A 16368-nucleotide genomic window follows, 5' to 3' on the forward strand; every position below is an offset into this window, starting at 1 on the left:
AAGCTTACCGCCAACAGAGCCTACAATTCTAATTGAAATAAGCGTAACAAATAATGTCGGCAATTTTCAAAGATTCTAGGCTTTTCAATAAACTTATAACGTATATTGCGTTAGTAACTTAGTCTACCCCCCCCCCCCCAAAAAAAAAATTTTCAATTTTTAAAAGTTTGCGTGTCTTTTTCTAACACAGTTTTCTTGTTTGTCCACTAACGTGAATTTTCTTGCAAAAGCTTTTGATTGACCTGAACTGGCCTTAGGCACAAAATTTGCCTTTGAGGTCAAATGTTCCGTTTATGAACTCGCCATGTGAAAGAACCATAGCTCAAAAACTAGCGGCTTTCTGCGACCTTAGAACCAAATGATGAAGAAACCTTAGAAACCTTAGATGATTAAGACCAAAAAAGAAGGGAGTTGTCTGAAATGCTCGTTTTCCTCAACTTGACATTCCATCTGGAAAATAACACAAGTTAACTCAAACAAAAAATTAAAAACATAGAGAACCGGTAGAACAAAATCTCCTCTTTCGAACAATATAAAAACCATGCACAAAACATTTAATGATACGGGGAATGTTAACCTAAAAAAACGCCGGGGACTTAGTTGCTAATATTGCTTTTAGCAAACAAAATATTATGAGATGTAATTATTATTAGAATAGCAAAATTGATCACTTTATTAATATTGTCACAAAAGAAAACATTTTAATTTCTCATTAACATTTTAATTTTTCATACCTAACTTTGATCATGTACTGTTTGTCTAAAGTAAGAACTCCCCTAGGCATTCGTCTGGACCAGTGCAGTGATTGTGGTAAAGAGGTATAACTATTTCAAGTAGGGGTATGGGGTCATTGCTTAGAACAGATTTTTGCTGGGGTGGGCGAGAGAAAGGGAATCTTTTTCTTCGTCTATTATGTTAACTCTAGAGGGAAAAGAGGCTAATCTCCCTTAAATGCGCTATTCTTGCTTCCAATAGCAGCAGACGGCCTCAGACTTTGAGGTGGGGGGGAGTTCTTACCGTAGACAAACTATAAATTTCTCATTCTCTAGGTCCTATGAAAAATAAAATGGGCAATCTTGTTTTAATGTGATGATATTTTTTTATCCCTTCAAATATAATGTGTTAATGCTTTTAGAGAATCATAACGCCAAATATATATTTATATATACTAGTTTTAAAATCTTTTAAGAATCATCATGTTATGGAATGGAAAGAGGCTCAGCAGTTTTTTTGCTTTATTTATTAAATTTAACTGAATTATCAGGGTTTTATATATCCATATGTTTATCAAAGAAAATGGTTCATTCTTCTTACCTTTTCCATAAATTTTAACTTTATTTAAGGTTTGTCCAGTGATTAAAGGTTTAATAAAGGTGAACGCAATCTGGAAGTACCATGAAGCTGAAAAAGAAGCAATTAAAGATTAAATTTTTTTATAGCGCTAACTCGCAAAATTCACAAACTGTAACATAAATAGCGAAGAATAAGAATTCTTTTAAAAACTAATAAAACTTTAAATAAAAAACATTATTTCGTTACTTGTTAACCCTCTGAACTCTAGTCCCGATTTATTCCGAACTTTCAGACTTTAGCACATCCAAAAATAGGTTTTACAATATTATTGAAGAGGAATATAGTGCTTAGCAGGAAAATGTCTGCATAGTTTAACCTAGGGTCTCAACGATTGAAGGGTTAAAAAACAAATTGTGATTTTCAATTGAATTTTTTAAAGTTATTTATTATGAGATACTCATTTCACTGTTTTGTCTTTTAACCAGTACGTACAGTAACTTATTCCCAATGTTTCTACCCCAGTGTCTCTTTATTCACTCGCTATAAAAAGAATCATTCATCATTACATTTCCAGTTAGTCGTGCTTTTTTTAACATAAAAGAAAACAGAATATATAAAGCTTAAGCTTTCAGGTTGATTCAATGTGGATGTTACAAACTTGAAGGGTGGCTCATTGAATAGAGCGTTTGCCTTCCATTGAGGTGAGTAGGGTTTGAATTCCAGCGATGGCTGATGGTCAATACGAATTCCGTTCTTGGCTCGCACCAACCACAGTGCTGATGCAAAATATTCTCAATGTAGACGGATCATGGGTTAGAGTTCCCTTGCAGTCAAGCTAACCATAGGAGGTTTTCCTCTCCATTTAACCCAAACTTGGGTTAGTTTCATCAAAAAGTACTCCACGAAGGCCTATTTCTCCCAATACTTGATTCAGGAGTTCCCTTGTCTTCTAGAATGTATTCAAAATTACAAGGCTACTGAGTTGATCATTAGTAGTTGTAAACCCAAAATTGACTGGCTGTTCAACAACGGTTATAAAAAAAAAATAAAGTATCTGAAGTTTAGAACATTCAGAACTTTTGCTCAATTTAGAAAAATGATTAGAGTGGAAAAAAAGAAGGTTGCAGAACTGTAAAAGCAACTATTTCGCCAGTTGTTAGAATAAAAAATTTAGGACTTCTAAAAAAAATATTCGGCACTTTTCCATTTCGCCAACACAAATAAATTCATCTATTTTTATTTATTTGTTTATTTAATTTAAAATACAGCTGGAGTATAAAAAAATTAATAAAATAAATAAATAAATAAAAGTAAAAACAGGTTGATTTGCTAGGGCCCGGTGATTTCGTATTGGTTACTTTATCGTATGCAACGGCAGAATGGTAAGTAGCCGCACATTAAGCTATTGGCGATGGTCCGGAAAACTTCTCTGAGGATAATTCGAAGACAGGCCGTTGCAATTTTAGTCCTCTGTAGAGGGGATGGCTCCCCTGTTGCGGTAGACTGACGACCTGCGTGCGAAGTTGAGCACTTTACGGTGGAATAGTTTAACGAGGACCGATACCGCGCACCCTCGGTCCCTACGCAGGCTGATCAAAGTGGTCACTCACCCGCCTATTGACCGCAGCCCGCGATGCTTGACTTCGGTGTCCTACCGCGTCTTTTCGATCAGTCCATTGCGGCGAAATAGAAAAGGCATTCATAAATTAAAAACAATTCATTACGTACCATTTATTATCATTGCGCACTTTAGATGCTCCGGATAATTTCCTTCGTACATAGAAAGCATTTTACTAGCAGCTTCAAGAGCTATAAAAAATAAAAGATTATTTCAAATAGTAGTAATTTTATTGTAACTCTATTTCTATTTTGATTTTAAATGTTGTTCTGAAGTTGGGTTGTGAAAAAAATGTTGTTCTGCAGTAGGGTCTAAATCCCCCCCAAGGGGGGATTTAGACCCTACTGCGCAAGGCTTAATACAATTTCCCCAATCAGGTTGTTGGACGCAATATTGTGGATCCCTATCCTCTTTGACCTCCTGGCTCACAACGGGCTTTAAGATTTACTTCCTACAAATTAATTAATGATGCAAGTTAATTGATAAATTAATGAACAACAATTAATTGATCAATTAATGATGCAGTTAATTAATTGAACAATTAATGATGTAAATTAATGATACACATTAATTGATCAATTTATGAACAACAAGTAATATTGGTTAAGGTACAAAGCTGTCATTGTGATGGATTGAGGTTCAATCCCCTGGGGAAGGGGGAATTTGGCCCCACTGCGGAAAGCTTAAAACAATTTCCCCTATCAGGTTGTTGGACGCAATATTGTGTATCCCTATCCTCTTTGACCTCCTGGCTCACAACGGGCTTTAAGATTTACTTCCTACAAATTAATTAATGATGCAAGTTAATTGATAAATTAATGAACAACAATTAATTGATCAATTAATGATGCAGTTAATTAATTGAACAATTAATGATGTAAATTAATGATACACATTAATTGATCAATTTATGAACAACAAGTAATATTGGTTAAGGTACAAAGCTGTCATTGTGATGGATTGAGGTTCAATCCCCTGGGGAAGGGGGAATTTGGCCCCACTGCGGAAAGCTTAAAACAATTTCCCCTATCAGGTTGTTGGACGCAATATTGTGTATCCCTATCCTCTTTGACCTCCTGGCTCACAACGGGCTTTAAGATTTACTTCCTACAAATTAATTAATGATGCAAGTTAATTGATAAATTAATGAACAACAATTAATTGATCAATTAATGATGCAGTTAATTAATTGAACAATTAATGATGTAAATTAATGATACACATTAATTGATCAATTTATGAACAACAAGTAATATTGGTTAAGGTACAAAGCTGTCATTGTGATGGATTGAGGTTCAATCCCCTGGGGAAGGGGGAATTTGGCCCCACTGCGGAAAGCTTAAAACAATTTCCCCTATCAGGTTGTTGGACGCAATATTGTGTATCCCTATCCTCTTTGACCTCCTGGCTCACAACGGGCTTTAAGATTTACTTCCTACAAATTAATTAATGATGCAAGTTAATTGATAAATTAATGAACAACAATTAATTGATCAATTAATGATGCAGTTAATTAATTGAACAATTAATGATGTAAATTAATGATACACATTAATTGATCAATTTATGAACAACAAGTAATATTGGTTAAGGTACAAAGCTGTCATTGTGATGGATTGAGGTTCAATCCCCTGGGGAAGGGGGAATTTGGCCCCACTGCGGAAAGCTTGAAACAATTTCCCCTATCAGGTTGTTGGACGCAATATTGTGTATCCCTATCCTCTTCGTCCTACTGGCTCACAACGGGCTTTAAGATTTACTTCCTACAAATTAATTAATGATGCAAGTTAATTGATAAATTAATGAACAACAATTAATTGATCAATTAATGATGCAGTTAATTAATTGAACAATTAATGATGTAAATTAATGATACACATTAATTGATCAATTTATGAACAACAAGTAATATTGGTTAAGGTACAAAGCTGTCATTGTGATGGATTGAGGTTCAATCCCCTGGGGAAGTGGGAATTTGGCCCCACTGCGGAAAGCTTAAAACAATTTCCCCTATCAGGTTGTTGGACGCATACACATTACAAAGAGGTGTATCCCTATCAAACAAAGAGGTGTATCCCTATCCTCTTTGACCTCCTGGCTCACAACGGGCTTTAAGATTTACTTCCTACAAATTAATTAATGATGCAAGTTAATTGATAAATTAATGAACAACAATTAATTGATCAATTAATGATGCAGTTAATTAATTGAACAATTAATGATGTAAATTAATGATACACATTAATTGATCAATTTATGAACAACAAGTAATATTGGTTAAGGTACAAAGCTGTCATTGTGATGGATTGAGGTTCAATCCCCTGGGGAAGGGGGAATTTGGCCCCACTGCGGAAAGCTTAAAACAATTTCCCCTATCAGGTTGTTGGACGCAATATTGTGGATCCCTATCCTCTTTGACCTCCTGGCTCACAACGGGCTTTAAGATTTACTTCCTACAAATTAATTAATGATGCAAGTTAATTGATAAATTAATGAACAACAATTAATTGATCAATTAATGATGCAGTTAATTAATTGAACAATTAATGATGTAAATTAATGATACACATTAATTGATCAATTTATGAACAACAAGTAATATTGGTTAAGGTACAAAGCTGTCATTGTGATGGATTGAGGTTCAATCCCCTGGGGAAGTGGGAATTTGGCCCCACTGCGGAAAGCTTAAAACAATTTCCCCTATCAGGTTGTTGGACGCAATATTGTGTATCCCTATCCTCTTTGACCTCCTGGCTCACAACGGGCTTTAAGATTTACTTCCTACAAATTAATTAATGATGCAAGTTAATTGATAAATTAATGAACAACAATTAATTGATCAATTAATGATGCAGTTAATTAATTGAACAATTAATGATGTAAATTAATGATACACATTAATTGATCAATTTATGAACAACAAGTAATATTGGTTAAGGTACAAAGCTGTCATTGTGATGGATTGAGGTTCAATCCCCTGGGGAAGGGGGAATTTGGCCCTACTGCGGAAAGCTTAATACAATTTCCCCTGTCAGGTTGTTGGTCGCAGTATTGTACATCCTTATCCTCTTTGACCTACTGGCTCACAACGGGCTGTAAGATTTACTTTCTACAATGCTGAAAGAAAACACAAATAATTAAATTCGAAAAGGATAAAACTTCTTTGAAAAAAACGCGCTAAGAAGCAGCAGAAATTTCAGAAAAAAGTATCAATACAAGAAACGAATGAAATAAAAATAAAAATATGACCACCGAAGCCGACATCTTCAGGGGGTACCGGCCTCGGTAGCCATTAAAAACAAAACCATTTCTATTTGAGGGAGAAGCAAATGTTTAAAAAACCTCCCTCAGTACCCCGATGGTTTTGTATAGAGGTCCAGGAAAAACAAGATACATTCAAAATAATTAACAAATTAAGAAAAGAAACTCATTCAAAATCATCTGAAATCATTGGTTAAGGTACAAAGCTGTCATTGTGATGGATTGAGGTTCAATCCCCTGGGGAAGTGGGAATTTGGCCCCACTGCGGAAAGCTTAAAACAATTTCCCCTATCAGGTTGTTGGACGCAATATGGTGTATCCCTATCCTCTTTGACCTCCTGGCTCACAACGGGCTTTAAGATTTACTTCCTACAAATTAATTAATGATGCAAGTTAATTGATAAATTAATGAACAACAATTAATTGATCAATTAATGATGCAGTTAATTAATTGAACAATTAATGATGTAAATTAATGATACACATTAATTGATCAATTTATGAACAACAAGTAATATTGGTTAAGGTACAAAGCTGTCATTGTGATGGATTGAGGTTCAATCCCCTGGGGAAGGGGGAATTTGGCCCCACTGCGGAAAGCTTAAAACAATTTCCCCTATCAGGTTGTTGGACGCAATATTGTGGATCCCTATCCTCTTTGACCTCCTGGCTCACAACGGGCTTTAAGATTTACTTCCTACAAATTAATTAATGATGCAAGTTAATTGATAAATTAATGAACAACAATTAATTGATCAATTAATGATGCAGTTAATTAATTGAACAATTAATGATGTAAATTAATGATACACATTAATTGATCAATTTATGAACAACAAGTAATATTGGTTAAGGTACAAAGCTGTCATTGTGATGGATTGAGGTTCAATCCCCTGGGGAAGGGGGAATTTGGCCCCACTGCGAAAAGCTTAAAACAATTTCCCCTATCAGGTTGTTGGACGCAATATTGTGTATCCCTATCCTCTTCGTCCTACTGGCTCACAACGGGCTTTAAGATTTACTTCCTACAAATTAATTAATGATGCAAGTTAATTGATAAATTAATGAACAACAATTAATTGATCAATTAATGATGCAGTTAATTAATTGAACAATTAATGATGTAAATTAATGATACACATTAATTGATCAATTTATGAACAACAAGTAATATTGGTTAAGGTACAAAGCTGTCATTGTGATGGATTGAGGTTCAATCCCCTGGGGAAGTGGGAATTTGGCCCCACTGCGGAAAGCTTAAAACAATTTCCCCTATCAGGTTGTTGGACGCAATATTGTGTATCCCTATCCTCTTTGACCTCCTGGCTCACAACGGGCTTTAAGATTTACTTCCTACAAATTAATTAATGATGCAAGTTAATTGATAAATTAATGAACAACAATTAATTGATCAATTAATGATGCAGTTAATTAATTGAACAATTAATGATGTAAATTAATGATACACATTAATTGATCAATTTATGAACAACAAGTAATATTGGTTAAGGTACAAAGCTGTCATTGTGATGGATTGAGGTTCAATCCCCTGGGGAAGGGGGAATTTGGCCCCACTGCGGAAAGCTTAAAACAATTTCCCCTATCAGGTTGTTGGACGCAATATTGTGGATCCCTATCCTCTTTGACCTCCTGGCTCACAACGGGCTTTAAGATTTACTTCCTACAAATTAATTAATGATGCAAGTTAATTGATAAATTAATGAACAACAATTAATTGATCAATTAATGATGCAGTTAATTAATTGAACAATTAATGATGTAAATTAATGATACACATTAATTGATCAATTTATGAACAACAAGTAATATTGGTTAAGGTACAAAGCTGTCATTGTGATGGATTGAGGTTCAATCCCCTGGGGAAGGGGGAATTTGGCCCCACTGCGGAAAGCTTAAAACAATTTCCCCTATCAGGTTGTTGGACGCAATATTGTGGATCCCTATCCTCTTTGACCTCCTGGCTCACAACGGGCTTTAAGATTTACTTCCTACAAATTAATTAATGATGCAAGTTAATTGATAAATTAATGAACAACAATTAATTGATCAATTAATGATGCAGTTAATTAATTGAACAATTAATGATGTAAATTAATGATACACATTAATTGATCAATTTATGAACAACAAGTAATATTGGTTAAGGTACAAAGCTGTCATTGTGATGGATTGAGGTTCAATCCCCTGGGGAAGGGGGAATTTGGCCCCACTGCGGAAAGCTTAAAACAATTTCCCCTATCAGGTTGTTGGACGCAATATTGTGTATCCCTATCCTCTTCGTCTTACTGGCTCACAACGGGCTTTAAGATATATTTTCTACAAACTAATTAATGATGCAGTTAATTAATTGAACAATTAATGATGCAAATTAATTGATAAATTAATGATGCAAGTTAATTGATAAATTAATGAACAACAATTAATTGATCAATTAATGATGCAGTTAATTAATTGAACAATTAATGATGCACATTAATTGCAAATTAATGATACACATTAATTGATCAATTAATGAACAATAAGTAATATTGGTTAAGGTACTAAGCTGTCATTGTGACGGATTGAGGTTCAATCCCCTGGGGAAGGGGGAATTTGGCCCCACTGCGGAAAGCTTAAAACAATTTCCCCTATCAGGTTGTTGGACGCAATATTGTGGATCCCTATCCTCTTTGACCTCCTGGCTCACAACGGGCTTTAAGATTTACTTCCTACAAATTAATTAATGATGCAAGTTAATTGATAAATTAATGAACAACAATTAATTGATCAATTAATGATGCAGTTAATTAATTGAACAATTAATGATGTAAATTAATGATACACATTAATTGATCAATTTATGAACAACAAGTAATATTGGTTAAGGTACAAAGCTGTCATTGTGATGGATTGAGGTTCAATCCCCTGGGGAAGGGGGAATTTGGCCCCACTGCGGAAAGCTTAAAACAATTTCCCCTATCAGGTTGTTGGACGCAATATTGTGGATCCCTATCCTCTTTGACCTCCTGGCTCACAACGGGCTTTAAGATTTACTTCCTACAAATTAATTAATGATGCAAGTTAATTGATAAATTAATGAACAACAATTAATTGATCAATTAATGATGCAGTTAATTAATTGAACAATTAATGATGTAAATTAATGATACACATTAATTGATCAATTTATGAACAACAAGTAATATTGGTTAAGGTACAAAGCTGTCATTGTGATGGATTGAGGTTCAATCCCCTGGGGAAGGGGGAATTTGGCCCCACTGCGGAAAGCTTAAAACAATTTCCCCTATCAGGTTGTTGGACGCAATATTGTGTATCCCTATCCTCTTCGTCTTACTGGCTCACAACGGGCTTTAAGATATATTTTCTACAAACTAATTAATGATGCAGTTAATTAATTGAACAATTAATGATGCAAATTAATTGATAAATTAATGATGCAAGTTAATTGATAAATTAATGAACAACAATTAATTGATCAATTAATGATGCAGTTAATTAATTGAACAATTAATGATGCACATTAATTGCAAATTAATGATACACATTAATTGATCAATTAATGAACAATAAGTAATATTGGTTAAGGTACTAAGCTGTCATTGTGACGGATTGAGGTTCAATCCCCTGGGGAAGGGGGAATTTGGCCCTACTGCGGAAAGCTTAATACAATTTCCCCTGTCAGGTTGTTGGTCGCAGTATTGTACATCCTTATCCTCTTTGACCTACTGGCTCACAACGGGCTGTAAGATTTACTTTCTACAATGCTGAAAGAAAACACAAATAATTAAATTCGAAAAGGATAAAACTTCTTTGAAAAAAACGCGCTAAGAAGCAGCAGAAATTTCAGAAAAAAGTATCAATACAAGAAACGAATGAAATAAAAATAAAAATATGACCACCGAAGCCGACATCTTCAGGGGGTACCGGCCTCGGTAGCCATTAAAAACAAAACCATTTCTATTTGAGGGAGAAGCAAATGTTTAAAAAACCTCCCTCAGTACCCCGATGGTTTTGTATAGAGGTCCAGGAAAAACAAGATACATTCAAAATAATTAACAAATTAAGAAAAGAAACTCATTCAAAATCATCTGAAAAACTCACTAAGTCACAGGTCAAGCATCAAAAGCAAGTAGAGGAAAAGAAAACACTAAAAACTGAAAAACCAACGCCCCCTATTATAATGCGCAGAAGAAGTTTAAAATGAAATGGAAAAGGTCAGGAGAAAGAAATACGTAGACAAATTAATGGATTGCTTAACTGGGGCTGCTCTGTTAAGACTAGAATTGCGCCCTGTTAAAAGAAAAAATTATATAAAAACTTAGAAACCATCAATCATTTTATTAATTAAAAAATTAACATTACAAAAATTAAAAGGAAAATCATTTTTACTCAAATTATTTAAAAAATTATCCACAGCTTCCCGAAAACTTTCAACATTATTGCAAATTTTCTTGATCCTAACTAATTGTGAAAAAACAAGATTTTTGAATATTTTACTACACAAATTAGTTTTAAAGTTGCAGAAAAAAATAACATTAAAATTAAAAGCTTTTCTTTTATCAAACACACCAATTTTAATAAAACTGTTAACAATATCAATTTTAAAATCTAATTATTCAATATTAAAACAATTTTCATTAGTTTTTTTCAGGACCAAATCACCAGGATAAATACTATAAATAAAATTATAATCATCACAATTAAACAAAATCAAATCATCAATGTATCGGAAAGCATTAAGTTATTTATGTTCAAGAAATTTAGCCTCAAAAAAATGCAAAAAAATGTTGGCAAAAGCCCCAGAAAAGGAATTACCTTGTGGAATTCCAATAATTTGCTTATAAAAATCTAAACCATTAAAAAGAACATTCTCAAAAAAATTAAACTTTCATAAATCTAACCAGTTAAACTTATCAATTTTTTCATCAAATAAATACCTGTCATAAATACCTTCACAAATCTCAATAATCTGTCCATGTGGTATACTTGTATACAAATTTTCAAAATCAAAAGTGTTAATGCTGGAAATGTCATTATTATTAATAAAATCCAAAACTTCAACATTACTATCAATAACAATATTTTTCTCTTTTTTAATTTTAAGCAAAATAATTTTTAGAAAACTAAAAAACCTTTTACTAATATCAGAATTAAAACTATTAAGACCACATGCTATAAACCTAAATTTAATCGGATTTTTATGAAATTTAACAATTGGAAATAAATATGGAAATGTAATCCTATTTAACTTAAATTTTAATTTTTTACTAAATGCAATAATTCTTTTTTCAATGACTTTTTTTTATCTTCTTTTAATTTTAAATAAGTATTATTTGTATTATATTCCCCAATAATCAATTTTTAAAAAAAAAATATTTACACATAAAACAGAAATTATTTGAAGCCTTATCTACCACAGTAACAATGAATTTATCCTTAAGATTTTTAATTTTTCTAGACAAATCATAATCAATATAAGTACCTTTAGGAAATGAACTAAAACTGATATTAAATAAATTAAATTTAACCCTTTCAATAATTTTAGCTTTCCACTCAGAAAAACCTTCAACGGGCCAATGATATTTTCTGGAAATTTTTGCAATAAAAAAATCTAAATCTTTTTTAATGGATAAAATAAAATCTTCTTTTTTCATTTTAACTCTGGTTCTAAATTTTGAACCCTTACTTAAAATGCTGATTAAATCTTGATCACCCACAATCTCCAAATTTCCGGTAATAACATGTCCATAATCATTATCAATAAATTTTGAAAAACCCTCCTCATTACAATAACAATCAAATTTAGAAATACAATCAAGATTTCGACTTAAAAAATTATAATTACACACCTTTTTTCTAAGTGTAGAAGAATATTTAAAAGCAGTAGAAACCCTAATTTGTTCTAAAGGAAAGAAATCAGAAACAACTTTCTACAAATTATTTAATGAATGTACTGCAATTATGTTATAAATTTATTGATCAGTTAACAAACTGATCATAATTGTTCGGGAAAAACAAGTGCGTTTTTTTACATGAGGATAAGTTCTAGAGAAATTCAAATTAAAATAAGATTCGGGAAATTAAAAAAAAAGATGATCAAACACTTGATACGTGCTGCAATTAATTAAAATATAAGAAAAGAAAGACTTAAAATGGGTTATATTAAAAAAAAAGATCATTTTTGTCAGCTTTTGTTACATGGTTAGCGGTTTCTTAATATGACGACTGTGGGCACTAATGGCAGCACGTATCATAATCTGATCATACATTTCCTTACCTGGCTTATGAGTTGCAAGTGTGAGTGGGAAGTTTTCAAAATCAAGTACGTGAATCCATTTGTCAACATTTCTGTTCAACTGCAAAAATGTAAAAAATATATAATAAGTGAGATATCGATATAGAGATATTGTTATATTACGCAAATTAGAACATAATTTTCAAACTTTGTTCACTCTCTATATAAGATTGCTTTATTGCCGTTCTTGAACAACAGACCCAATTTTTTGGGTTCACGATTGCTAATGTCAATTCCGTAGCTTTGTAACTTTGAACCTCATCTAGAAGACAAGGGAACTCCTGGATAAAACATTGGGAGTTGTTTGCCTTCGTGGAGGACATTTTCATGGAACTAACCCGCATTTGCGTTACATGGAGAGGAAGACCAAGAAAATTACCAACGATTAGCCTGACGGCAAGGGAACTCGAACCCATGATCCGTCTACAACTGAGGATATTTTACGTCTGCACTGTGGTCGGTGCAAGCCGGATGCGGAATTCATATCGACCAGCCGATGCTGGGATTCGAACTCGGTTCACCTCATTAGACTGCGAACGCTCTCCCCTGAGCCCTCACGGCTCCTATGAATTGTTTAGAGTTTTCATTTTTACTTTAAGCAGTAAGGATCTTAGAAGAACCGTGAGCTACTAATGATTTGCAGAACATATTTTAATGCCCCGGTAAATGATCATTTTCAGTTCAGAACAATAGCTCAATAGGCAGATAAAAAAAAATGTTTTAAAACTGCCACAAATAAAAGTAAAATATGTCTTGAAATTCTTTACTGCTTGATGCTGTCTAACAGGTGTAACTTTGTCTTAAGAAACCAAATACATTATCCAGCAAGTGAGGTTTTTGGGAATTTTGTCATAAAATGAAACTTTTAGCTAATTATCAATTTGATAGTTGCTTAATAAATTATCTACCAAGTGAGATTTCTTGAATTTTGTAGTATAAGGCCCTCGGAAAGAACACGGATTCCTTGCTCAGAGCAAAAACATGTCATGTAAATGACCAAAAAGATTAAAAAATGTTGTCGAAAAGCATGTTTTTTCGAATGTAAGCACAGTTGTTTTAATTTAAAACTTTTCAGTGTTTTTAAACATAAGAGGTTACATTCTTACACTGAGCTATGTTTATATCTTTGCGGCCAGTCTCTCACATTCAAAGAGCAAGTTTTAGTTAATGTGATATGATAAATTATATATCAAGCCTTAAATAGAAAAAAAAATCATAAAAGGAAATTTTGTTTAAAAAAAGAACCTCTTGCAGCAAATTCATGTGGCAAAGCATAAGGAATTTCCTCGCAAAATTTATCTTTTCATGTGCTAGACTTGTAAATCAAAAAAAGAAGGTAATTATTTGAAAATCACCTTGCACGTTAAGGAAGATTTTAATTAAAAAAAGCAATCGAATTACGATAGTCTCTAAACACTCACTATCAGAAAATACTGCATGTCATCATCGGCTGACGAAAATTGCATAGATACGGGGTGACAATTATATTGAACTAAATTAAATAAAACGTAAATCATTTAAAAACTACTCAGTGCAAAGACATTATTCAGCAAGTAAACGCAACTACAAATATTTTATTTTATACCCTTCGTTGAACAGCCGACCCAATTTTGAGTTTGCGGATACCAGTGTTCAACTTGTAGCCTTGCAATTTTGAACAAAATCCAGAAGACAAGTGAACAAAGGATCTAGTATTGAAAGAAATTTGCCTTTGTGGAAAACTTTTTGGTGGAACTAACCTACATTTGCATTACATGGAAAGGAAAACTGAAAAAACCTCCCACGGTTAGCCTCGCGGCAAGGAGACCCAAACCTATGATCCGTCTACCACAGAGGATATTTTACGTCTGCCCGTAGTTGTGCAAGACTGATGGGGAATCCGTTCCGACCAGTCATCGCGGGGATTTACACCCAGCTCATCTCATTGGAAGGTGAGTGCTCTATTCCCTGAGTCACCAAGGTTCTCACTAAAGATATTTTGAATATCATAACCGTTGTTAAAAAGCCGACGCAACTCTTGTGTTTACGACTACTAATGCTCAACTTCGTATCCTTGTAATTTTAAACCCAAGCCAGAAGACAAGGGAACTCCTGGATCAATTATCAGGAGAAATTGGTCTTAGTGGAGGATATTTTGATGGAACAAACCTGCATTTGCGTTACATGGAGAAGAAAACCTCGAGAATCTCCCATGGTTAGCCTAATGGCAAGGGGATTCTAACTCATGATCTGTCTGTCACTGAAGATATATTACGTCAGCACTGCAGTCGGTGCAAGCCGGGTGCGGAATTCATATTGACCGGTCGCTGGGTTTCGATCTTGGGTCACCTCATTGGAATGCGAAAGTTTATGACATGTTTGATAAACTTGCCATCCTTGACTATGATGTGGCGCAGACGATTAGCGAAATTCTGCAGAACCCGCTGAAGAGTCCGAACATTGATGATTTCCTGAATGACAGTTTTTAGCTCAATAATAGTTTTTGGGATATTTCTGTACACATTGTCTTTAATATAGCTCTACAAAATTGAGTAACATGTGTTCAGATCCGGAGAATATGGCGGCCACATGAGTCCCATTCAAATGGCTTCACAAACGATCCACGCTCAAGCACGCTGCACTACCGTGACATTTCCCTTGCAAATGACAGACAATAAGAAGTTGTGTGCCCTTGCGCATACGGATTCCCATCATTCTGTGCGGCCAACTGCTTAGTTTGAACTTCATCACGCAAATCGTTCAGAAGTTACGATTGTTCTATTCATATTGTTCAATAATTGTCCCCCTGTACTTCAAAACACAATATGAAAATGGTAGAATGAATTTGTAGCACCTAGGACATTACTTTTAACCAAAACCAGAAATTCTCAGAGGCAAGATTAACGATTGATAACATAGTATTCAACAAGAATCTCATATTTTCTTAAATACATTTTTGAAAACCACTGGTCTGACATAAGACAATTTGTTTTTTTAAATTATAAACTGAACTACGACAGAAAAGGAAGAATATAGAAACGTGCAGCTTGTTATTTCTGCACAGGAAATCAGAAGATTTATTCTCTCCAATAATAGTTACACAAAGCTTGTCAACAGATGGAGCTACTAACCGAGAGATATTATGAAACAATGTCTCAAAATAACCACGATTTTTGGGATAACGTTTTGTAGTCTGAGAAAACATTTAACAAATGCCTGTGCAAATATCTTAAATAGAGTTGTCTGAGGGAAACATTTATCTTACAGTTTTTTTAACTCAGCTATTGACAAACTTAGAGACTAATTCTGAAATTTAGCGAGAAAGTCTTGTTTCCTAAGAGGAACGCAGCGAAAATAGATTATTATATTCCTCCATTTTTTATTAATTATTTTTTTTTATTTTTCGGTACACTTGATATAATTTAGGAGTGGTTTATTCGAAATGTATAACTTACTTTTGCACTTTGCTCTTTCATTACAAAAATATCAGATTCCAGTAAATTTATGAAGAAATGTAAACATTCTGTTATTTTTATTGTTTTTATGAGTCCTGAAAGAAAGAAAATACATTTTTGATTATTATGATACACCATTTTTTTCTAACTGTTTTATTCCAAAAATTGACACTGGTCATTTAGTCAAACCATATATATATATATATATATATATATATATATATATATATATATATATATATATATATATATATATATATATATATATATATATATATATATATATATATATATATATATATATATATATATATATATACATAGAAATATACATATCTATATATATATATATATATATATATATATATATATATATATATACATAGAAATATACATATCTATATATATATATATATATATACATGAAATATATATACATAGAATAA

The 16368-nt window shown here is 33.0% G+C and overlaps 1 protein-coding gene across 1 annotated transcript in view; it reads right to left on the reverse strand.

Annotated features, from left to right (window-relative positions):
- Positions 1-16368, reverse strand: part of LOC107442899 (SEC14-like protein 4) — a 78970-nt gene that overhangs the window by 28488 nt on the left and 34114 nt on the right. The window contains exons 7-10 of the mRNA XM_087168345.1: positions 15923-16017; positions 12471-12549; positions 3022-3102; positions 1315-1401 (exon numbers count right to left, since the gene is read on the reverse strand). Coding sequence (XP_087024471.1) covers positions 1315-1401; positions 3022-3102; positions 12471-12549; positions 15923-16017 — 342 coding nt within the window. The remainder of the gene's footprint in view (positions 1-1314; positions 1402-3021; positions 3103-12470; positions 12550-15922; positions 16018-16368) is intronic.

The sequence above is a fragment of the Parasteatoda tepidariorum genome, chromosome 7 (assembly GCF_982258835.1).
Source record: "Parasteatoda tepidariorum strain Cologne lab strain chromosome 7, Ptep-v5.0, whole genome shotgun sequence".
Lineage (NCBI taxonomy): Eukaryota > Metazoa > Arthropoda > Arachnida > Araneae > Theridiidae > Parasteatoda > Parasteatoda tepidariorum.